Source organism: Podarcis liolepis, assembly GCF_965112155.1.
Source record: "Podarcis liolepis genome assembly, chromosome: 2".
Taxonomy (NCBI): domain Eukaryota; kingdom Metazoa; phylum Chordata; class Lepidosauria; order Squamata; family Lacertidae; genus Podarcis; species Podarcis liolepis.
This window is the reverse complement of record NC_139555.1, coordinates 105,049,761-105,073,338: the sequence shown is the minus strand read 5'-3', so window position 1 is coordinate 105,073,338 and position 23,578 is coordinate 105,049,761. Positions and strand designations below refer to the sequence as shown.

General features: G+C 48.8%; 1 protein-coding gene across 5 annotated transcripts in view; it reads left to right on the top strand.

The window, feature by feature from the left end:
- Positions 1-23,578, top strand: part of LOC310701035 (laminin subunit beta-1-like) — a 77,832-nt gene that overhangs the window by 18,476 nt on the left and 35,778 nt on the right. For 4 of the 5 annotated variants that reach the window (XM_083491033.1, XM_083491030.1, XM_083491032.1 and 1 more), the window contains 11 exons: positions 6,623-6,801; positions 8,151-8,274; positions 10,387-10,460; positions 11,758-11,946; positions 12,513-12,576; positions 16,169-16,371; positions 18,776-18,896; positions 19,536-19,724; positions 20,736-20,915; positions 22,486-22,598; positions 22,946-23,025. In XM_083491033.1, the coding sequence (XP_083347159.1) occupies positions 6,623-6,801; positions 8,151-8,274; positions 10,387-10,460; positions 11,758-11,946; positions 12,513-12,576; positions 16,169-16,371; positions 18,776-18,896; positions 19,536-19,724; positions 20,736-20,915; positions 22,486-22,598; positions 22,946-23,025 (1,516 nt within the window). Of the gene's footprint in view, positions 1-6,622; positions 6,802-8,150; positions 8,275-10,386; positions 10,461-11,757; positions 11,947-12,512; positions 12,577-16,168; positions 16,372-18,737; positions 18,897-19,535; positions 19,725-20,735; positions 20,916-22,485; positions 22,599-22,945; positions 23,026-23,578 lie in introns of all 5 variants that reach the window. The other variant, XM_083491034.1, reaches the window with a different exon arrangement.

The following is a 23,578-nucleotide window of genomic DNA, read 5'->3' as shown; positions in this document are numbered from 1 at the left end:
CAGCAGAAAGGCATTCGACGGCAGGAAGTGTGGCTTGCAGGCAGTCTTGAAACACACCCCGACAGACACACACATACACCTTGTATCTTTTTAAAGAAATAAACTACACGGTGTGCCCAGGTGAGGCTGCTTTGGAATGCTTCCAGGACATGCCTTTGGCTGGACAGCCATATTTTGTGGTTAATCATTGGCAGGAGTTGTGGGTAGGAGAAGGGGCAGCGCTTGCTGGACTGAACCGGATATGCAGCATGCGGAGGGCAGCCGCACCCTGCTGGAACGTGTGCATGAGAATATAAACATAAGGAGAGGCCTGCGGGGTCAGGCCAAAGGCCCACCTCGCCCGCTAGCCTGATATCACAGCGGCAAACCAGATGTCTATGGCTAGTGGCCATTTTGGCTGGTGGCCATGGGTGGTCTTACCCTCCATGTTTGTTGACATGGGGTGGGCAAAGGCCTGTCCTCCAGAGCTCCTCTGGCTTGGGGGACTGCTTTACACATGACCAAAGCTGGCCCAAGACATTTTGGTGCCTGAAGGAAGGACATACAGCGCACACACACACAGGTCAGACTGGTAATTGAAGCTTCCTTCAACACTGGTAAAAGAACAACAGCTTCCCCCACACCTGAGGCAGCAGGCAGCAAAATTGGCACCGGGCAGGCTAGCTAGGGACGCAGGTGGCGCTGTGGGTTAAACCACAGAACCTAGGACTTGCCGATCAGAAGGTCGGTGGTTCGAAGCCCTGCGATGGGGTGAGCTCCCATTGCTTGGTCCCTGCTCCTGCCAACCTAGCAGTTCGAAAGCACATCAAAGTGCAAGTAGATTAATAGGTACCACTCTGGTGGGAAGGTAAACGGCATTTCCGTGCGCTGCTCTGGTTCGCCAAAAGTGGCTTAGTCATGCTGGCCACATGACCCAGAAGCTGTATGCTGGCTCCCTCGGCCAATAAAGCGAGATGAGCGTCGCAACCCCAGAGTCGGCCGCGACTGGACCTAATGTTCAGGGGTCCCTTTACCTTTACCTAGGCTAGCTTAGGGGTCTCAAGGAAAATGTTGAAGGGGGAGTGTTCACTGCCACCGCCCATCCCACATCCCTTGCTCTGCCTAATGGTAGGGCTGGCCCACTGAATGCAAGTGCGATCATAGCATCCATTTATCCAGCTTCTTCGCGAACCTCGTTTTGTTCTTTGCTCCCAAGACCGTTCGCAGGAGACACCAGCGGTCGCTGTGAGAGCTGTAGCTCTTGGACCGGATCAGGGACTCGTAGCCTGTTTCCGCTTTCTCCTTAACAGTATTCCTTTGACAAAGTCCTCCTGATGCGATCATCAGCGCTAGGATCCTGGCACATGCAGATCTTCTCTCCTCTCCCCCCCCCCACCCCTCACTTTCTGATCCGAAGACTGACAGGGTCGTAGGCAGGTCAGCCCCGTGTTCTGCCAGTACTAACAAGCACCCTTTGTGCTCTGGTATTAAAAGCTTCAGCATGTGACGGACGCTTTCTGCTGACGCTGAGGAGGAGAAGGTGTAGCAAGGAAAGGAAGGGTTCTTATTTCACCAGTCTCAAGTGCTGCTTCATGCGACTGGGTGAGCAACAAGAGGGGGTACCATCAAAAGGTGGCAGGACCACTTGCGAGCTTCCATGACAGATTTAGGTCAGGTCCTCAGGGTACAGTGTTACAGACAGTGTTTACAGACACACACACACACACACACACACACACACACCTCACAAGAGGATGGTATGAACAGGTGCCACATCTTTCTCGCAACTTGTTTCTGAAATGTGATATTTGGGATGAGAGCTAGGACGCATCCACAACATACCATACCGTTATGCCACTATAACATCCATTGCTTCCCCTAAAGAACCCTGGAACTGTACCTCAGCACCCTCAACTAAAATAAAGAGCCCAGGATTTTTTTAGGAGGAAGCCATAAATGTTCAAGCAGTACAGGGGTACCTCAGGTTAAGTACGTAATTCGTTCCATACTTAACCTGAAACTGTTCTTAATCTGAAGCACCACTTTAGCTAATGGGGCCTCCTGCTGCCGCCGCACCACCGGAGCCCGATTTCTGTTCTTATCCTGAAGCACTATTTCTAGGTTAGCGGAGTGTGTAACCTGAAGCGTATGTAACCTGAAAGCGTATGTAACCCGAGGTACCACTGTATAAAACGGTAAAGGGCCCCTTTTGCACCTAGGATCAATGATAGGATGCCCATTATTCTCTCTACTTAATAATGATAAACAAACTTTAACTTTTTTTTTAAATAGTAACATCTCATGCCAGCCTTAGTTTGGTTTGGTTTAGTTTTCATCTGTTTGTCTCATGAAGTTCTTTTCGATATTTAGGTTTTACGGATCAAACTCAATAAAAAATACTCTAGAAAAAGAAAGAATACGATGCCCAGTAGTTCTCCTGATCTTATTATAAACTTGCTTTGGGCTGCGAGCTCTTGAATAGTGTTCCTAATCTAAGGGCTTAGCTGCCTGAGCAGTTATACTGAAATATCCCAAATGTATTCATGGAGATCATCTGAGGTGTTTGAATATCAAATTAAAAACGGAGAAGAAAGCTTAGAGGCTCTCGACTGTTTAATCTCAAGATCCACAATCATGTCATTCTGCCATGGGCATTATCTTGGAGACAAAATGGTGGGGGAGATTAGAATTTTCACATAATGCATGCCACAAACAGCCTTGGATTCTCCAAAGCGTATGAGTGGTTTGGAGTTGAGAATTTGGGGGGACAATCAGTCCTTCCTAGAGTTGGTTGCCCCACTCCCCCTTTTCATATGGAGACAGCAGGTACCATAGACAATTACTTTATAGACCATGTTCCAGATCTTTGCTTAGATGGGTAAAGTTAGATGTACAATGGTACCTCGGGTTACAAACGCTTCAGGTTACATAATAATAATAATAATAATAATAATAATAATAATAATAATAATAAATTTTATTTATATCCCGCCCTCCCCAGCCGAAGCCGGGCTCAGGGCGGCTAACAACACTAAAATAGTGCAACATTATAAAACATCATAAGAATTAATTAAAATCAAAATTGATGGCAACCATAAACTAAAGTTTTGTAAAGATTGCCAAAGGAGGGAGTCAGGCTGTGCCCTAACCAAAGGCCTGGTGGAACAGCTCTGTCTTGCAGGCCCTGCGGAAAGATGTCAAGTCCTGCAGGGCCCTTGTCTCTTGTGACAGAGCATTCCACCAGGTTGGAGCCGCAGCCGAAAAAGCCCTGGCTCTAGTTGAGGCCAGCCTAACCTCTCTGTGGCCTGGGACCTTCAAGATGTTTTTATTTGAGGACCGTAAGTTCCTCTGTGGGGCATACCAGGAGAGGCGGTCCCGTAGATACGAGGGTCCTAGGCCGTGTAGGGCTTTGAAGGTTAAAACCAGCACCTTAAACCTGATCCTGTACTCCACCGGGAGCCAGTGCAGCTGGTATAGCACCGGATGAATGTGATCCCGCAGCGAAGACCCCGTAAGGAGTCTTGCTGCGGCATTCTGCACCCGCTGGAGTTTCTGGGTCAGTCTCAAGGGCAGCCCCACGTAGAGCGAGTTACAATAATCCAGTCTGGAGGTGACCGTCGCGTGGATCACAGTGGCTAGGTCAGGGCGAGAGAGGTAAGGAGCCAACTGCTTAGCTTGGCGGAGATGAAAAAATGCCGCCTTTGTTATAGCTGCTATCTGCGCCTCCATGGAGAGGGAGGTATCGAAGATTACACCCAAACTCTTAACGGACGGTGCTGGCACTAATTGCACCCCCGCAAGAGATGGGAGTTGCCCCCTCAATCCCATATCATCCCGTCCCAGCCAGAGGACCTCTGTCTTCGAAGGATTTAACTTCAGCCGGCTCCCACGTAACCATCCAGCCACAGCTTCCAAGCATCTGATCAGTGTGTCTGGGGCCGAGTCAGGATGGCCATCCATCAACAGATAGAGTTGGGTGTCATCAGCATACTGATGGCAGCCCAGCCCAAAACTCCGGACAAGCTGGGCGAGGGGGCGCATAAAGATGTTAAAAAGCATCGGGGAGAGAATCGCACCCTGAGGCACTCCACACACCAAGGAGTGGCGGGATGACAGTTCCCCCCCAAGCGCCACCCTCTGTCCCCGACCAGAGAGAAACGAGCGCAGCCAGTGAAGGACTGTGCCCTGGATCCCCACGTCGGCGAGGCGGTGGTCCAGAAGTTCATGATCAACCATGTCGAAAGCTGCTGACAGATCTAGAAGAATCAGCAGCCCCGACCCGCCTCGATCCAGCTGTCTACGAAGATCATCTGTTAGGGCGACCAGAGCCGTCTCGGTCCCATGACCAGCGCGGAAGCCGGACTGGAATGGATCCAGAGCCGATGTTTCATCCAGAAACCTACCAAGCTGTTCAGCAACCGCTCTCTCAATCACCTTACCCAGGAATGGAAGATTCGAAACTGGGCGGTAATTGGATAGATCTAAGGGATCTAATGATGTTTTCTTTAAGAGCGGACGCACCACTGCCTCCTTCAGTTCCCCTGGGAATGTCCCGGTGCCAAGGGACAAATTGATGATATCCCCCAGGGGGGCCCGCACCTCGTCTGGACACGCTCTAATCAGCCAAGACGGGCACGGGTCGAGAGGACAAGTGGTGGGCTTTCCAGCTCGGAGGAGTCTGTCCACATCGGCTGGGGATATCCGGTCAAAGTGGTCCAATACTGGACCCGAGGACAGTCGAGGAGCCTCCAGTTCCTTTATTGTATCCAAATTGGCAGGGAGGTCATGGCGGAGCGACAGGACCTTCTCCGCAAAAAAGCTCGCAAATGCCTCACAGCTGTGTGTCGAATTGTTATTTAAATTTGGCTGTCCTTCGAGGGACGTTAAAGACCGAATTATACTAAATAATTGTGCCGGGCGAGAGCTAGCGGATGCAATGGAGGCCGAGAAGTAGGACTTCTTAGCGGCCTTCACTGCCATCTCGTAGGTTTTCATAAAAACCCTATAAGATGTTCTTGAGGCTCCGTCACGGGCACCCCGCCATACTCGCTCTAGCCGTCTGAGGTCCCGCTTCATTTTCCGGAGCTCCTCAGTAAACCAGGGAGCCCGGTTTCTGCGGGGTCGCAGAGGGCGCTTAGGTGCGATCTCATTGATGGCTGCCAGGAGCTGGGTATTCCAGCCCTCAACAAGCTCAGTCAATGAGTCGCCAGGGGGAGAAAGGTCCCGCAAGGCTTGACGGAATCTATCAGGGTCCATCAGCCTCCGCGGGCGAGCCCAAATCGGCTCACCACCTAAGCAGGGTGGGGGTGGAACGTCAATCCTGGCTTTCAGAGCGTAGTGATCAGACCATGGCACCTTCATCGAAGGAAACATGATCACATCTATACCGACGCCAAAGATCAGATCCAGCGTGTGGCCTGCTTGATGTGTGGCGCCCGAAACAAACTGGGAGAGCCCTAGTGTCGCCATGGAAGACACCAGGTCCAGAGCCTGTGAGGAGGGAGTGGCATCGGCATGGATGTTGAAGTCCCCCAATACCAATAGGTTAGGGAACTCCAAGGCCCAGCCGGCCACCGCCTCCAGCAGGCCTGACAGGGTGGCTGCTGGTGCGCTAGGTGGCCGGTACACCAGCCAGACAGCCAAGCTCACCTCGGAGCCCCACACTAGGCCAACACATTCAATGCCGGGGATCGATGGCGGTGGTAGAGCCCTGAAAGAACAATCTTCCCGGATTAATAGTGCCACCCCTCCCCCCCGGCCCACAGTCCGTGACTGGTGGAGGACGGAAAAACCCGGGGGCGCCATCTCTCGTAAGGTAACAGTATCCCCTTCGCGCACCCAGGTCTCCGTCACACAAGCCAGGTCGACCCCCTGCGAGATGATGAAATCTCGCAGGGTGGCGGTTTTGTTGCCTATAGACCTGGCATTGCACAACACCAGTGACGGAGGTGAGTAATCCTTGCTCACCCTACCCTTGTCTCTCGGGATGGGGCGCAGATTGGAAGGGGTACGAGCATATCCGTATCTCGATCCCCTTCGCCTATGACATCTGCCCCCACCGCCATACCTCCCTCGCCCCTCCACAGTAGGAATCCCAGGCCTCATACTCGCCTCCATTTACAAAATATAAAAGCAAACAAACAAACAAAGAAACAATTACCCCAAAACAAAACCAATCCCCACCCCACTCAACAACCATCCCAACCCAAAATAAAACAAAACAAAATAAAAATACATGGATAAAAACCACCGTTTCTGGTGGTACAACAAAGTAATAAGTAAAAACACGCTTCAGGTTACAGATTCCGCTAACCCAGAAATAGTGCTTCAGGTTAAGAACTTTGCTTCAGGATAAGAACATAAATCGGGCTCTGGTGGCGCAGCAGCAGTGGGAGGCCCCATTAGCTAAAGTGGTGATTCAGGTTAAGAACAGTTTCAGGTTAAGAACGGACCTCCGGAATGAATTAAGTACTTAACCCGAGTTGCCACTTTTCTTTCCATAAGGAAAATAGGATGGCATTTCTGTGGTGCCTTCTGTGCAGCTTTTACATGCAGCCCTGACACCTATTTTAGGAACTTTTGACAGTGGACAGATCATAAGACCCTAAAACAGCCTCGGGCTTTTTCTTTCTTTCCTGGCCAGTCCGGTTAGCCGATGCTCAGGGCACGGAATCGCCCGACCTGTTGTACCATGGCTGTTCAGAGGGGAGCTGCTACCCAGCCACAGGGAACCTTCTCATTGGGAGGACGCAGAGGTTGAGCGCCACATCCACGTGTGGCCTGGAGGGGCCTCAGGAGTACTGCATCGTCAGCCATTTGCAGGTAATGTCACATGGGTGTTGGCCAAGGGTGAAAGAACAGGGAGGGAGAAGTTGATGATGAAAAAGGAGTTGTCAACTTGCTGGCCAGAGGGACAATTGCATTTCCGGGATGTTTGTGTACAGTACCTTCAGAATTGTTACAGGAAAGGTGTGTTGGGTCTGCTGCAGCAATAGGAAAACCCTGTGATTTTTTAACTGCAGGGAGCAGAAAGACTTTTGAGGCAATGTTCCAGTAGCCATTCGTAGCCCTTCCTATCCAGGAAAGCCCAGTGACTCTCCTTGCGTGGACAGGCCCTGTCTAGAGCCTGAGAAGATGTTCAACGGCCCAAAGAGCAAAAGGTTTTCTGTTCTAGAAGACTTAGAAGCTCCTAACAATATAGCTCAGCGTTTAACCAACGGAACCTAGTCTATTTTCAAAGCCTGGTTACATCAGGGTGTCAGGTCACACCTACGCCATACATTTAGAACGCATTCAAGCTCTGTGAGGAGAAAACTACATTCCCTGAGATTCTTTGGCGGAAGGCATTATTTAAATGATTGTAGAATGTTTTTTTAAATGTACAGTTGCAGGAGTGTCCTCAGTCTTTCTGACAGTGGGCTTATCCACTCTACTTTTTCCAGGCATGGTCTGCACTTTAAAGCTCTGGGTTTGAGTGCCCCCCTTTTTTGCTCTGGAGCTCCCCCTGCAGAAGTCTGCTCTTTAAAGCTCAATTGGAGCAAATGGCAATCTGCGCAAAATCCAAATTGACGTTTGCTCTGGTTGAACGCTAAAGAGCGGGTTTTCAAAGGAAAGCTCTGGAACAAAAGCTAAAAACAACAAATCACTCGGATACAGAGCTTTTAAGCACAAACCTGTGCCTGGAAACAGCTGGGCAAAAGAAAAGTGTGTCCACCAAGTGTGGTTTGTGTCTTCTGCTAATTTTAGGTGATAATAACTCTATCAGTGAGGGAGGGGGGTATTCTCTGAGGATTCCCTGCCCCCCCCAACCAATGACATTTAGAGTTCTTTTAAAATTATTTATTTCATTTTCCTTCTCACTTACGCTAGTTTACAACCGATAACCAGATTACCAAAACAAAAACAAAAACCATGGGAAGAAGCAAACGGAAGTGATAATAATACAAAACAAGAAGGGTGTAACTAAAGTAGAATCCTACTGACCTATAACCCTTTAAAAACCAAGATTTCCAAATGTTGACAAATAGGTTTAATGCAACCACTGAAAAATATATAGCTGGTGACCAAAGAGAATTTGTAAAAAAACAGAAACAAGAAACAAACAAACATTGTCTCTGAGGATTTACATGGTGTTTTTGTTGATTTTCAATCCACTATGGCTCTCTTGACAGGACTCTGAGAAATGCTTCCTTTGTGACTCACGCTCCCCATCCCTGCGCGAGAGCCACCACATTGAGAATGTCATCTACCTGAGTGGTCGGGATGGTGAGCAGACCTGGTGGCAGTCTGAGAATGGTAAGTGTCAATAATAAGAGATTCAGAGTCCTTTTCCTTGGACCTTACCAAATGCACCAGTGGAGACTGAGTTACTCTTCTGTTCTGAAAAATTGGACTTCCTGTGGCATGATAAAAGACAAACCATACAGAAAATACAGGATGACAATGATTTGACAATGGTTTTGTGTGGGATGCCCTGAAAAAAAGTGAAGAAAGCATGGCAAGTCCACATTAAATGTCTAGTGTGGAAATACTCAAATATGCTGTAATGTTCATAAGGCCAGAACGTGCCCAGCCCCAATCACTGCAGGCAGGCGGGACGTGGGTGGCGCTGTGGTCTAAACCACTGAGCCTCTTGGGCTTGCCGATCGGAAGGTCGGCGGTTCGAATCCGTGCGACAGGGTGAGCTCCCGTTGCTCTGTCCCAGCTCCTGCCAACCTAGCAGTTCAAAAGCATGCCAGTGCAAGTAGATAAATAGGTACCGCTGTGGCGGGAAGGTAAACGGCGTTTTTGTGCGCTCTGGCACTCGTCACAGTATTCCGTTGCACCAGAAGCAGTTTAGTCATGCTTGCTACATGACCCGGAAAGCTGTCTGCAGACCAACGCTGACTCCCTCGGCCTGAAAGCGAGATGAGTGCCGCAACCCCATAGTTGCCTTTGACGGGACTTGACCATCTAGGAATCCTTTACCTTTACCATTACAGGCCAGTACATTTCCCAGCACAATTCAAAGTTTTGGTGTTGAGCTTTCAAGCCCTACATGGCTTCAGCCCTGTATACTTGAAGGATCGTCTCCACCCCCATTGTTTGGCCTGGACACTGAGGTGGGTGGGTGGGTGTGGTTTAACCAGGAAACAGGCTTGAGTGTAAAGGGTTAAGCTCCCGTGCCTCATTCCCAAACCAGAGATGCATTCATAAATCTCGATTATAACGTGCAATTTTTATCAGGAGATTATGAGCCTAGGCGATGTTATTTCAGAGCCTTGAAGGTAGCATGGCAGAGCTGTTTTTGTCTGCAGGCACACATATCCTTTCTTTTCTTGGTCCTGCTATAGTCTCTTCCTAAACAGGTTTTTCAGGATTTGAAGCCTCAGGAAGTAGAACTCAGAAACCAAAGCAGAACGGGGAAAATGAGAGCAGAGAAGCAGGGGGAATAAGTACAAGCAATAATAATACCTCTTTTATAGCATTTCCAAGGTTGGGATCAAATGTATCTAAGCCAAGCCTCACTCACTCAAGGCATAGGAGTGAGCAAACCTACAGGGGAAGGCGGGAACATAAGTTACCGTACCTTACTTGATCAGCCTGGTAGGCCAGTACCCATCATGGGCCAAATTGGACAGGTGGGCGGGGCTGCCCACCTGTCAATCGCCTGACATCGCAATGACATCAGTCGAGAATGATTGGGAGTTCAAAGCACCAAGCTGGGTTTGCAAAGAGCCTGTGCTGCCGAAGAGCCATTGATCACCGCTTATCAGCTGACGGAAAGTAGCTTGAAGACTGCTTTCTGCAGGGATCAACTATGCAAGTGGTGGCCAAACTTGGCCTTCCAGCTGTTTTGGGACTACAATTTCCATCATCCCTCACCACTGGTCCTGTTAGCTAGGGATGATGGAAGTTGTAGTCCAGAAACAGCTGGAGGGCCAAGTTTGGCCACCACGGAACTAAGCGGTCAGTTCCTTACAGGGAGCTCAGTGGTGCAGCTGACATAGGATGTCAGGTGTGGGGCAGGTGGGTGTGGTACAGTGGTACCTCAGGTTAAGAACTTAATTTGTTCTGGAGGTCCGATGTTAACCTGAAACTGTTCTTAACCTGAGGTACCACTTTAGCTAATGGGCCTCCCACTGCTGCTGCGCCGCCGGAGCACAATTTCTGTTCTCATCCTGAGGTAAATTTCTTAACCCGAGGTACTATTTCTGGGTTAGGGGAGTCTGTAACCTGAAGTGTCTGTAACCTGAAGCGTCTGTAACCCAAGGAACCACTGCACTGTGGTTTAGGGAAAACAGCCTTGCAGGCCAAAATGGGACCCGTATAAGTCTCGCATCAAGGGAAATTTCCTCTCCCACAACGTATTTAAATGAGGGGTGCTCCTAGTCTAACTTCTGTCCTTCTCTCTCACTACCACCACAGGTGTAGAACAGGTCAGCATCTCCTTGGACCTGGAAGCCGAGTTCCACTTTACTCACCTCATAATGAAGTTCAAGGTACTGAGATCTTTACTAAAAGGGCGGAAGCACTGCAATGAATACTGGATGCCTTTATGGGAACTAACAGGAGCACTACTGACAAAATACCCAATAAGCACCGCTACCTCTAATACTAAGACAGTGGTGGCATTCTTTATGGATTCCAGTAGGTACCCTCTGACTTTCTGCAGGTGACACCAAAGGCGGATGGGTCTCTGTGCCTAACTAGGTGTGGCGTTAAAATAGTGTCAATGGAAGGGTTGGCTGCTGCTGCTGCAAATAGCAGATTAGTGGAGTGATATTCTTTGGGATTGCAGTAGGGGGAAAGGGTTAGGAATATACCGTATTTTTTGCTCTATAAGATGCACCAGACCACAAGACGCACCTAGTTTTTGGAGGAGGAAAACAAGGGAAAAAATATTCTGAATCTCAGAAGCCAGAACAGCAAGAGGGATTGCTGCACAGTGAAAGCAACAATGACTCTTGCTGTTCTGGCTTCTGGGATAGCTGCGCAGCCTGCACTCGCTCCATAAGACGCACATACATTTCCCCTTACTTTTTAGGGGGGAGGGAAGTGAGTCTTATAGAGCAAAAAATATGGTAGGTGACTGCTTTTTACTGAGTGAGACTGCTGGGCCATCGAGCTCAGTCCTGTTAGCACACTAATGGGCAGCAGCTTTCCAGAATTTCAAACATGGTTGTCTGCTAGCCCACACCTAGGGATGCCAGGAATGGAACCTGGGACCTTGTGCATATAAAACAGATTCTCTACCACTGAGTTAGAACCCTTCCTTAAATTCCTTCTTGCTCCCTGTGGCAATCCTGATAATTATCAGTGCCCTCCCGCTTTCACAGTGGCTGCTATTTGCATATTTTGTGTGCTAAATGCAAAGTCATGTTTCGCGATATATCTAGTGTGGTGGTAAACCAACAACAAACTTTGGCGTCCGTTGATGGCTAGTTTGGAGCGAAACAAACACTACGAGCCCGGATCTGGATGACACGACAGGCCTGTCCTAGAATCCCAGAGTAATGCTGGAGGAGCTGAGATGCTAGAAGCAAAAATTCACTCACAAGCAAATTAAAATGCGGTCATTCCTCCACTTGCCCGTGTGGAACCTGCAGAGCACCTGAAAACTCTCCTAACCTGCAATGAGAAAACCCAGTTTCTCCTGTTCACAAGAACCTGCCTTGCTTTGCTGAAATGTTTTAGGTTTTTATTCAGAGTTACTTTTTTGCGGTTGAGGGGGGCAGATTGGTTGGAGAAGGAACGCTGAAACTCAACTGTCCACTTTGCCCCCCTTTTCTCATGCAGACATTCCGCCCAGCGGCCATGTTGATTGAACGTTCGTCAGATTTCGGGCGCAGCTGGAAGGTTTATCGCTACTTTGCCTTCAACTGCTCCAAGCTCTTCCCTGGCGTTCCCATGCAAGTCCCAACACACGTCAACCAGGCGATCTGCGACCAGCGATACTCCGAGATTGAGCCCTCCAGCCATGGCGAGGTCAGTGCTACCCTGCTAAAGTAGGATTAAGGAGCAGAGCCACCTTTACTGCCCCCCCCCAAAAAAACCACAAAAACAAAACAAAATGAGGTTTAGCATTTCACGGCCAGATACTAATCAAAATTTTGTCAAATTCAGGTTTTTAATCTGGGGATGAATTTGGGAAATGCTCAATTCTGTCATATTCTAACATATAGAATAAGAGAACAAGAACATACTTTTAAAGAATATTGGAAAACGTTTATTGAATATATGGGAAATAATTGTGTATGGTTGAAAACACCGGCAGCATTAAGATAAATTCAGCAGTGTAAATAAGTTTTGATGGATGCAATAATGGAAGAGTCTCTTTCAGTTTTGCTAGATGGATACACATGCATAGGGGCCTAACTGGCCAAAATGCCAGAGATCCATAATCGGATCTTTTGTTTTTAAATTGTAGCAAATATCAGCTGTGGGAGGAGAGGAAGGGTTTAACCCTTTCCTCCCAAACAATCCCCCATCCCCAGCTGCTATTTATTCCATTAGGGTAAAAATTGCATGTTCATCTTAACCTTTCTCTGTAGGTGATTTTCAAAGTGCTGGATCCAGCGGTGAAAGTTGAGGACCCATACAGCCAGGAAATCCAAGGTACGAATGTAATGAGCAGCAGGGGATGGCATAGAGGTAGGAAAAGCACATGCCCAACCTCCAGGCAGGTGAATTAATGATTCTTGCCATGAAGAGGAGGGACACGGGTGGCGCTGTGGTCTAAACCACTGAGCCTAGGGCTTGCCAATCAGAAGCTCGGCGGTTCGAATCCCCATGACAGGGTGAGCTCCTGTTGTTCGGTCCCTGCTCCTGCCAACCTAGCAGTTCGAAAGCACGTCAAAGTGCAAGTAGATAAATAGGTACCGCTCCGGCGGGAAGGTAAACGGCGTTTCCGTGCGCTGCCCTGGTTCGCCAGAAGCGGCTCAGTCATGCTGGCCACATGACCCGGAAGCTGTCTGTGGACAAACGCCAGCTCCCTGGGCCAGTAAAGTGAGATGAGCATCGTAACCCCAGAGTCGTCCGCGACTGGACTTAATGGTCAGGCGTCCCTTTACCTTTACCATGAAGAGAAGGTGCATTGCGGTGCAAATGTACTGGTTGGAATGCTGGATTGGCCTCTGCGGTGTACCTGGGCTACATCAGTGGCAGACCTTGGGGCTCTCAAATTTCAGCAACGCCCTGTGCGACACCAAAATTTGCCGCCCCTCGTCTTCCATTCTGCATCATAGTTGCAGCGCCCAGTGCAACTGCACCAGTTGCATGCTTCTAAATCCACCTCTTACTAGGTGACCCTTGCCATTCCTTCCCACTCCACAATTCTATGTACCATGCGCCTCCTGTTAAGCAGCAGGATCTCACCTACCTACCAAAAGATCAGGTAGGCGCCTCTGCTCTCACAGCAACACCTGCTACCAGTAGCAGGGAAAGGGGTTGGCCCTTAGAGGTGGGACTTTTATTGGAGATAAGCACGATCAGAGTTTGAGGGAAATCTTCCAAACATACGGCATCTGGGAGGTGAGATGGGACCATAAAATCACCATAGCCCTCGGGGAGTGAATACCAGATGGGAAAGGACCAGGGCAATTAGCACTCAAAGAGAGACAGAAAGAGACTGGCAGGTTGAAGACGGAGGGACTCCGCTGACATCATAACAGCAAAGCTTAGATGCGCAGAGATGATCAACCTTACTGTCTGCTTGTGAAACGTGGACCACTTACAAACGCCATCTCCAACTCCTCGAAAGATTCCATCAACGGTGTCACCGAAAAAATTTACACATCACTTGGGAGGATAGGCGAACTGATGCCGGTGTACTGGAAGAAGCAAAAATCACCAGTGTTGAAGCAATGATTCTTCAACATCAACTTCGTAGGACTGGTCATGTTGTGCAGATGCCTGATTATCGTCTTCCAAAGCAACTACTCTATTCCGAACTTAAAAATGGAAAGTGTGATGCTGGTGGTCAACAAAAGAGGTTCAAAGACTCTCTCAAGGCAAATATTTAAAAATGTAGTATAAACATCGACAACTGGGAAAAACTGGCCTGCGAGCGCTCCAATTGGAGAACAGCCTTTACCAAAGGTGTCATGGGCTTTGAAGACGCTTGATCTAACACACTAAGAGGAAGGCACATTTGGCAAACTCTCACCATGATCAACTCCCGCCCGGAAACCTATGTCCCCACTGTGGAAGGATGTGTGGATCTCACTTTTAAAACCGTGTTTATGGAAGACAATCTTACTCAGCTACGAGTGATCACAAAAGAAGAAGAGAATAATATCTGGGATAGGCAACTTGTATTCCTCTGCTTGTTTTGTTGGACTTCAACTCCCATCAGCCCCAGCCACCATGGCCAATGCTCAGGGATGATGGGAGTTGAAGTCCAAGAACATCCTTGAGGGCCACAGGCTCTGTCTCTGGCATAAAGCATTGGTAGGTACTATTGCTGCAACCTGGTTCGAGGTATTTATTTGATCATGTTCTTGCTTACAAATGAATGAATCTGCTTAAGTTGAATTAAGTTTTGCTTACAAATGAATGAATCTGCTTAATTTGAATTAAGTTTTGCATTATCAAAAAGTCAGTACAAATTTCAGTGTCTGAAGTGTGAGAGAATTTACCGTTTGACAAATGAAAGGATTGGAGAAGGAACAAGAATGTATATTTCACTCACTGATGATGATGCAAAAAATGTTAGTAGCCCAGTATGGGGAGAATCAAGGGGGGTGGGGTACCAAAAGTAAGGCAGTGGGAAACAAAATGTTGGACTTCAGTTAAATATGCAAAAGTGATTTACTGGATAAAATACAGAGAAAAGGGAGGGAAAGGAGTTGGAACAAATTATTTCAAGAATATTACAGTTAAAAACCCTGTTTGGTTTGTGATTAATTGGATTGAATTGCTGGAGAATCAGGGAATAATAAGAGTATTTGAGATGTGTTAGAGAAGAAAGAACAGTTAATAATTTAGGAAGCAAAGAGACCTTGAATAATGTAAGATATGTATGGTGTTATTGTACTTCTGTACGTTGTTATTTGTATGTATTTATAGAACGATGCGCAGAAAAACAAATGAAAGGCACCAATCATTGTTAGAAAGCAAGGCCGTCTTTATTTATTTATTTTCCCAATCCCTTTTTGCAGTAGCACACAATTGTATATACAATTGCGCCCTTAGCGCTCTCTTTCCAGGGGGTGCCAACTTGGATAAAATGGGGGGGGGGCAGGTAAGCTCCACTCTGCATAATTAATCACAAGATGCGGCACACATATACCATTTAAATAGCAATGTCCATCAACTGGGGGTGGGTGCACCTCCTCAAATATTTTATTGGGGGTGGGTGAAGGGACCACAGTTGGCTCCTATGCTCTCTACCAATTAAAATGATGAAAGGCCGAAGCCCTAACACGTTCTTGTTGTTACTGGCATCCGTTTGTCTTGGGAGACTAATAATAATAATAATAATAATAATAATAATAATAATTTTTTATTTATACCCCAGCCTTACCGATTCAGAAAACCGGGCTCAGGGCGGCTAACAACAAATTTAAAACACTTAATTGATGCAACAAAAAACAGCATAAAATACTGTATAAAACATGAATAACAATAAATTCAGAATTAAAAAAACAATTTAGGGGGGAAATCCATCCAATAAACATTAGATGATCAGGGCTAGCTGGCTAAATTAGTCCTATTTGGGCCAGTGAGGAGACCAGGGGAGAATTAGCTGTGGGATCCCAGAGAAGGAAATCTTCATAAAAGGGGAGGGGAAGGGAAGGAAGGGGAATAAAAGATCAGGCTAAGTTCAAATTGAAAGCCAGGTGGAATAGCTCTGCCTTACAGGCCCTGCGGAAGGAAGTTAAACCCTGCAGGGCCCTGGTCTCATGGGACAGAGCATTCCACCAGGTCAGAGCCATCACTGAGAAGGCCCTGGCCCTGGCGGAGGATAATCTTCTGACAACGGAAGAGTGTGCCTTCCGGAGTAAAGTCAAGCTGTTATAGAGTTACAGCGCCTGCTGTGGCTGTAGAGGCCGATATGGGAGAGACACGTTTTATTGCAGGTGGGGCAGATGTATCTGTGTGGAATCCAGGGGAGCAGCCTGAGATTGGGGTGGGGTGTGGGGCTGAGGCTACAGGGAGTCTAGGAGCTAAAGCTCTCCACCAAAACATCTCCTTCCCTCCTGACCAGATGTGTTGCGCGTCACCAACCTGCGGGTGAACTTCACAAAGCTGCACACTCTGGGCGACAACCTACTCGACTTTCGGCACCAGGTGCTGCAGAAATACTACTACGCCGTGTACGAGATGGTGCTGCGTGGGAGCTGCTTCTGCTATGGGCACGCCTCAGAGTGTGCCCCCCTGGCTGGAGCGCCAAGCAGAGTGGAAGGCATGGTAAGGACCTTATCAGTGTTAGCGGAGACTGAGGCGGGGAGTTCAGGTTGCAGCCCTATAGCCAGGAAGACAGGGCAAGGGGAGGTACGCTTAGTGGTCGGAGCTCCCATGCTGGGCTTGGCTTTTTGATTAGGAGTATGTGGGCCCCACTGTGTGGGGAGCTTGCGATACAGTTCTCCAACTGTAACTTATATAATAATGCAGTTATGAGGGGAAAGTATGCCTTTAAAAATGAAAATAACATGTAAAAATAATACAGTGGTACCTTGGGTTACATACGCTTCAGGTTACAGACTCCACTAACCCAGAAATAGTACCTTGGATTAAGTACTTTGCTTCAGGATGAGAACAGAAATCGTCCTCCAGCGGCATGGCGGCAGCGGGAGGCCCCATTAGCTTCAGGTTAAGAACAGTTTCAAGTGAAGAAGAGACCTCCAGAACAAATTAAGTACTTAACCCAAGGTACCACTGTAACATGCTTCATAGTGGGAGAAATCGCTTGCAAAAATTTGCACATTGGGCGAAATGCACACTAAAAACGAATTTTCATGAGGACTTCTTCCTGTAAAAAAAACAACCCAATAACAACAAACAGATGTGGAAATGTAGAGAACGGAATTGAAGGTTAGAAAAAACTGAAATTGACAGATTCATCTATATCATCTACTACCTGGCAGGTAGTAGAGAGGCTACAACCTTGGTGGTTCTGCTTACTGTATCTCTCGGGAGAATGTGACACACAGACTCCCAATTGTGTGTAGAGAACAGGCGTTATTGTACCAAAAGCACAATTTCCGTCAACTGGAAGTGTAGATTCTCTTGTTGGAATCCATTTTGCAGTTTGAGAAAACCTCATTCTTAAGCTTGCAGAGCTGGTGTGGGTGTGTTCTGGGATGGAAAGAGAAGGCATATACAGAGGGAAATTTCCAGCCCAGTGGACATTCCACCTAGACACTTTTTTTATTAATGATTAAAGTAATTATCAAACCTTATTCAGGGTTATTTGTTCTCCCCAAACATCAGACCTAGAAACCTAGGGTTGTATTCGGTGAAGTCATGCTCTTAAGGCAAGGACTTCTGCCAATGCAATGAGACTTCCTCTTCCATGCTTGCCCCCTGCACTCCTTCCCCATATGCTCTGGAGGGCTGGCGGGGGGTGGGAACTTAGAACAGATACGTTGGGGGCGGGGAGGCACGGGGGGGCACACAGAAAGAGGAGAGGGAGAGGAAGTCCCTTTGTGCAGGCAGAAGTCATTGTCCTAACAGGAGAATAAGAATAAGAATTTATTATTTGTACCCCGCCCATCTGGCTGAGTTTCCCCAGCCACTCTGGGCGGCTTCCACGGGTAGCGCTGTGGGTTAAACCACAGAGCCCAGGACTTGCACATCAAAGTGCAAGTAGATAAATAGGTACCGCTCTGGTGGGAAGGTTTCCGTGCGCTGCTCTGGTTCGCCAGCAGCGGCTTAGTCATGCTGGCCACATGACCCGGAAGCTGTACGCCAGCTCCCTCGGCCAATAAAGCGAGATGAGCGCCACAACCCCAGAGTCGGTCACAACTGAACCTAACGGTCAGGGGTCCCTTTACCTTTACCCCACCCATCTGGCTGAGTTTCCCCAGCCACTCTGGGCGGCTTCCAACAAAGATTAAAAATACTGTATTTTTCGCTCTATAACACGCACCCGACCATAACACGCACGTAGTTTTTAGAGGAGGAAAATCCGTAGGCATGCCACCCGTAGGCATTTCCTCCATAACATGCACAGACATTTCCCCTTACTTTCTAGGAGGAAAAAAGTGAGTGTTGTGGTGCAAAAAATACGGTACATTAAAATGTCACACATTAAAAACTTCCCTGAACAGGGCTGCCTTCAGATGTCTTCTAAATGTCAGGTAGTTGTTTTATCTCTTTGACATCTGGTGGGAGGGCGTTCCACAGGGCGGGTGCCACTACCGAGAAGGCCCTCTGCCTGGTTCCCTGTAGCTTTGCTTCTCGCAGTGAGGGAACTGCCAGAAGGCCCTCAGCGCTGGACCTCAGTGTCCAGGCAGAACAATGGGGAGGGGGAAACGTTGCTTCAGGTGTACTGGGCCGAGGCCGTTTAGGGCTTTAAAGGTCAACACCAACACTTGGCTGGGTGCAACCCTCGCTCTTAAAACAAATCAAGCTGCTTGTATTCTTCAAGGGTTATTAGAACCTGTTACAGGATTGTAACAGGATGTAACAGGATGGCCATTAGCCATGCTTTGCCGTCTTGGGCTCCGGGTCACATGGGGCCTGCCCAGCAGCACCCAGGCACAAGAGGTCCTTCTTATTGATATCTCCATGCTGAGCGGCACTCTGCTTTCATTTCCCTGCGCTGTGCCAAGGCTCTGGATGCCCCTCTCACCAGTCTCCTCTGCCCCAGATCCACGGACGATGCGTGTGCAAGCACCACACCAAGGGCCTCAACTGCGAGCTCTGCAAGGACTTCTTCCAGGAGTTGCCATGGAGACCAGCTGAGGCCCACAACCCACACGCCTGCAAAGGTGAGGGCGTTTTTGCGTGTGCCAGAAGGTGTGGGGAATTGGGTGGCGAAGCAGTGGGAGTCAACGGAAGGAGATCTTTTCCTGGGGGAGGGGGCCTGGCATGTTTGGGAATGGCTGCACCCCCTGGCTTTGGGCAGATAGGTAGCAGAGGCCAGATAGTGCTGGAAAAGCTAATCAACTATGGGAGGGCTATGAAGCAGTCACAATTCCATTTATTTACAAGTGGGAGAAATTCTCAGAAGTGTATGTGTAGGCCTGGACAGGCTACCAAACAAGAGTTCCTTGTCTGGCTTCTTGGTGGTTCCTTAGTCTTGCCTAACATTTTTAAGAAACGATGTTGTGCAGGCTCTTACAGAAGAACTTAAGAAGAGTTCTGCTGGGTCAGTCCTATGGCCTGTGTAGTTCAGCATCGTGTTCTCACAGTGGCCAACTAGATGTCTATGGGAAGCCTGCAGCAGCAGCCACAAATAGCACACACATGGGGCAGGTGAGAGCCTCAGCAATAGCAGCAAGGGTGGCCTAGCCTACGGGTTTACGATACTGTTACATGGGTGCAATTCAGGTCACAGGAAAGGAGGAGTGAGCGGAATAAGCAGGAGTTCGCGGCGCCCTTTAACTTTGCCCCTGGCTTCTCCACAGAGTGCAACTGCAACGAGCACTCCCACAAGTGCCACTTCGACATGGCCGTGTACCTGGCCACGGGCAACACCAGCGGCGGGGTCTGCGACGAGTGCGAACACAACACCATGGGCCGCCACTGCCAGCTCTGCAAGCCCTTCTACTACCGCAACCCTCTGGCTGACATCCGTGCCAGCACGGCGTGTATCCGTGAGTGTCCTTCTATTGTCCCAGTCGCTGTCTTTTTATGATGATGATGATGATGAATCGTGATGTGAATCGCCTCGAGCAGGGTTTACTGTGGGGAGACAGCATACAGATAAACGGCAGCTGTGATCCCCAGCAGTATTGATTTTTATTGTTTCATGCCATTTTTGAGTGGTGTGGGATTCCGGGCATTCCAGGCGCTCACCTAGGGTTCGTGTTTCCTTTGCAATGAGGCACAGTGGAGACTGTGGTGTCTTTATGATAGATGGCTCATTTACACATATACACAACCTGAGCCCTGCGACGAAAGGGTTGACCGTGTTAAAGTCCCAAGGCGGTCTTGCTTCTCCCTTAGCCACAGCCTTGGATCGCAGCAGAAACCAGGCATGGCTCTGTGCCGGCTGTTTTGCCATAATAAAAATTGATTGAGAGGCCTGGCTCTATCTCTAGCTTGCTGCTTTACTTCTAGGTCACATCATTCAATTCTCCACTCTGGCTTTTTGCTTTTATAAGTAATAGACAGTTGAGAGAGGAAGGCCCATCCATTTGACCTCTGGCACAGAGCTACTTTTTTTGTTCCATTAGCAAAGTGGGCCATTACCAGTCTGGCTTGGCTATTCCGACAATTGAATCTGTGCTGGATCCAGGAATTAGAAGCGGGGCTCAGGCATACAGCCTAATCCCCCCCCCAAAAAAAACCCCCACTTATAACAGTACGTAATTGAGAACATTGGCAGACTTTTTCCTGTCAAATTTCAGCGTCGCCCTCTCTCTCCCGGCGTGACGCTGCGCGCTGACGTCACGGGGCTGTAATGGTGGTGTGCCTCGAGATTTTTTTCATCAAACAAGTGTGCCTTTGCCCAAAAAAGGTTGGGAAACACTGCTTTACCTTTACCTCTTCTTGTTTCTCCTTAATGAAACTTGTGTGATTGGAAGGGAACATAAAGGCAGAGTCCCTTTTAATGTAAGTTGTAAAGGTGACCTGAACAGTATCCAATTTCTTTTGTCCCACAGCATGTGACTGCGACCCAGTGGGCTCCTTGGACGGTGGCGTTTGTGACAGTCATACAGATGCGATGCTGGGCATGATCGCTGGGCAGTGTCGCTGCAAAGAGAACGTCAAAGGCGTGCGTTGCGACAGCTGCAAAGAGGCCTTTTACGGACTGAGCCGCAATGACCCTCTTGGGTGCCAGCGTTAGTATCGGTGACTGTCTGGGGTCACCAGACTTTGTGGGGGCAGGTGTGGAATCAAGTCGTGCCAGCATGGATACAGGGTGTGGGGGGGGGGAGGGCTTGATATCTGGGTTGTTCCAGAGGCAGCGGCCGGTGCAAAATGCAGCAGCTAGGTTGCTTGTGGTGGCCAAACACCCCCAGCATTTAACCCCTTGCTAGCGGGATTTGCCCTGGCAGCAATCTGGGGATAGGCCAAGTTCAAAGTGTTGTCATTAATGTATAAGGCCCTATGCAGCTCAGAACCAGACTACTTGAAACACACCCAGTATATTTGTGTGTTCTGTGGGAGGGTGTCTCCTGCCACTGGCAGAGGAAGAGGAGTGCGCAGCTGCCCCCCTGCCCACACTGGGTGCCACGCCCCCAGGACATGCGCCACGCCCCTTGACACACGCCAGCCCCGCCCCCCCCAGTGCCAGAGCATGCAGCTCCGCCACTGTCTCCTGCAAGTTCCAAAGGTCTCAGAAGTCCTCAGAAGAACATTTCTCACAAGATATAACAGGGGCCCACTCTCCGCACTTTCCAGAAATAAATGAAGATGTTTTTTGTTTCAGCCAGATGGATGGGGTTTTGCCATGAGAGTCTATTCATATTAAAAAGGGACGTGGGCGGCGCTGTGGTCTAAACCACTGAGCCTCTTGGGCTTGCTGATCAGAAGGTCGGCAATTCAAAACTGTGCGATGGGGTGAGCTCCCGTTGCTCTGCCCCAGCTCCTGCCAACCTAGCAGCTCAAAAGCATGCCAGTGCAAGTAGATAAATAGGTACCGATGTGGTGGGGAGGTAAATGGCGTTTCTGTGCGCTCTGGCTTCCGTCACTGTGTCCCGGTTTAGTCATGCTGGCCACATGACCTGGAAAGCTGTCTGTGGCCAAACGCCAGCTCCCTCGGCCTGAAAGTGAGATGAGTGCCACAACCCCATAGTCGCCTTTGACTGGATTTAACCATCCAGGGGTCCTTTACTTTTTACCTTTATTCATTTTCTTATCATTTTGTTTTAAATGCATTGGCTGTTTTAAAAATAATTTATTGCACATTGCCTTGAAATGATTGCATAGAGGACGATGGATAAATTTGTATTCATATGAACAACAGTAGTAACACTTCTACCACAATTTGGATTTTTTTCCTGTTCGGCTTCAGGCACCAACATGTCTGGAATCTGAATGGCACTTCCATTTCATTGCTTCGTACAGTTTCCAGCCTTTCCCAAGCCCCCTACTTCTTGCTCTCCTATAACCAGTGTTTCGTGAGTTCTAGCCATCTCTCCCGCAGCCGAGACAATGGGATTAAAAATTCTAAATTATTCAAAAAGTTGTTCCTTTTGGCTCAAAACAACACAACCTGTGCATTCAGGAGACACATCTGATTTGATTTAATGTATCTGGGTGTTTGCAGTTGCGGGGGGGGGAATGGGGGGGTAGAATTCTGCCTCGAATTCTGGAGCCCTGCTGAGCCGGACCAGGAGATGGCTTAGCCTTGTGCCTGGCATAGCCGAATGTAAACCCATGGAAAGTGCTAGTTATGTGTGTTCTCAGCCTGCAGGTGTGACCCTCGTGGGATTATCCCGGGTAGCCTTCCCTGCGACCACATCAGTGGCGACTGCTACTGCAAGCGATTTGTCGCCGGGAGATACTGCAACCAGTGTTTGGTGAGTGGGTGCTGCAGAACCGTTAAAAGGCGTGATGTGGATACTCCAGGCCTGAATATGCTTTAGAGAGCCAGTGTGGTGTAGTGGTTAAGAGCGGTGGACTCGTAATCTGGTGAACCGGGTTTGATTCCCCGCTCCTCCACATGCAGCTGCTGGGTGACCTTGGGCTAGTCACACTTCTCTGAAGTCTCTCAGCCCCACTCATCTCACAGAGTGTTTGTTGTGGGAGAGGAAGGGAAAGGAGAATGTTAGCCGCTTTGAGACTACTTAGGGTAGTGATAAAGCGGGGTATCAAATCCAAACTCTTCTTCTTCTTTAGTTGAACTAGTGGTCTTTTTCCTCCACAGCCTGAATACTGGGGTTTGAGCAATGATATGGCTGGCTGCCGGAGCTGTGCTTGTGATTTTGGAGGTGCCTACAGCAACAGGTTGGAATGGAAGGGACATGGGGTGGGCTGGGGGAGGGGAGGGGAGGGGAAGGAGGGAACAGCGCTCCGTGGCTGGCAAGGGGAGGGAAGAGTGCAGGGGTGGCCAACTTCTAAATTCTCAGGGGCCACTCAGGTGTCCAGGGGATGGAATTAGCGCTCCAATTGGAGAACAGCCTTTACCAAAGGTGTCATGGGCTTTGAAGACACTTGAACTCAGGACACAAGGGAGAAACGTGCTAAGAGAAAGGCACGCTTGGCAAACCCACACCGTGATCAATTCCCGCCCGGAAACCAATGTCCCCACTGTGGAAGGACGTGTGGATCCAGAATTGGTCTCCACAGTCACTTACGGGCTCATTGTTTATGGAAGACAATCTTACTCGGCTAGGAGTGATTGCCAAAGAAAAAAGAAGAAGAGTGTTCAAGCTCTGTACTACATCTGGCGCCATCTCTCACTTCGCAGCACTGTATGGAAGCATGGAAAATAAGTAAAAAGGTTGCTTTTGCAGTGAAGGTCATGCAAGCATATTTTAACCTTCTTAACTGCAGCTTG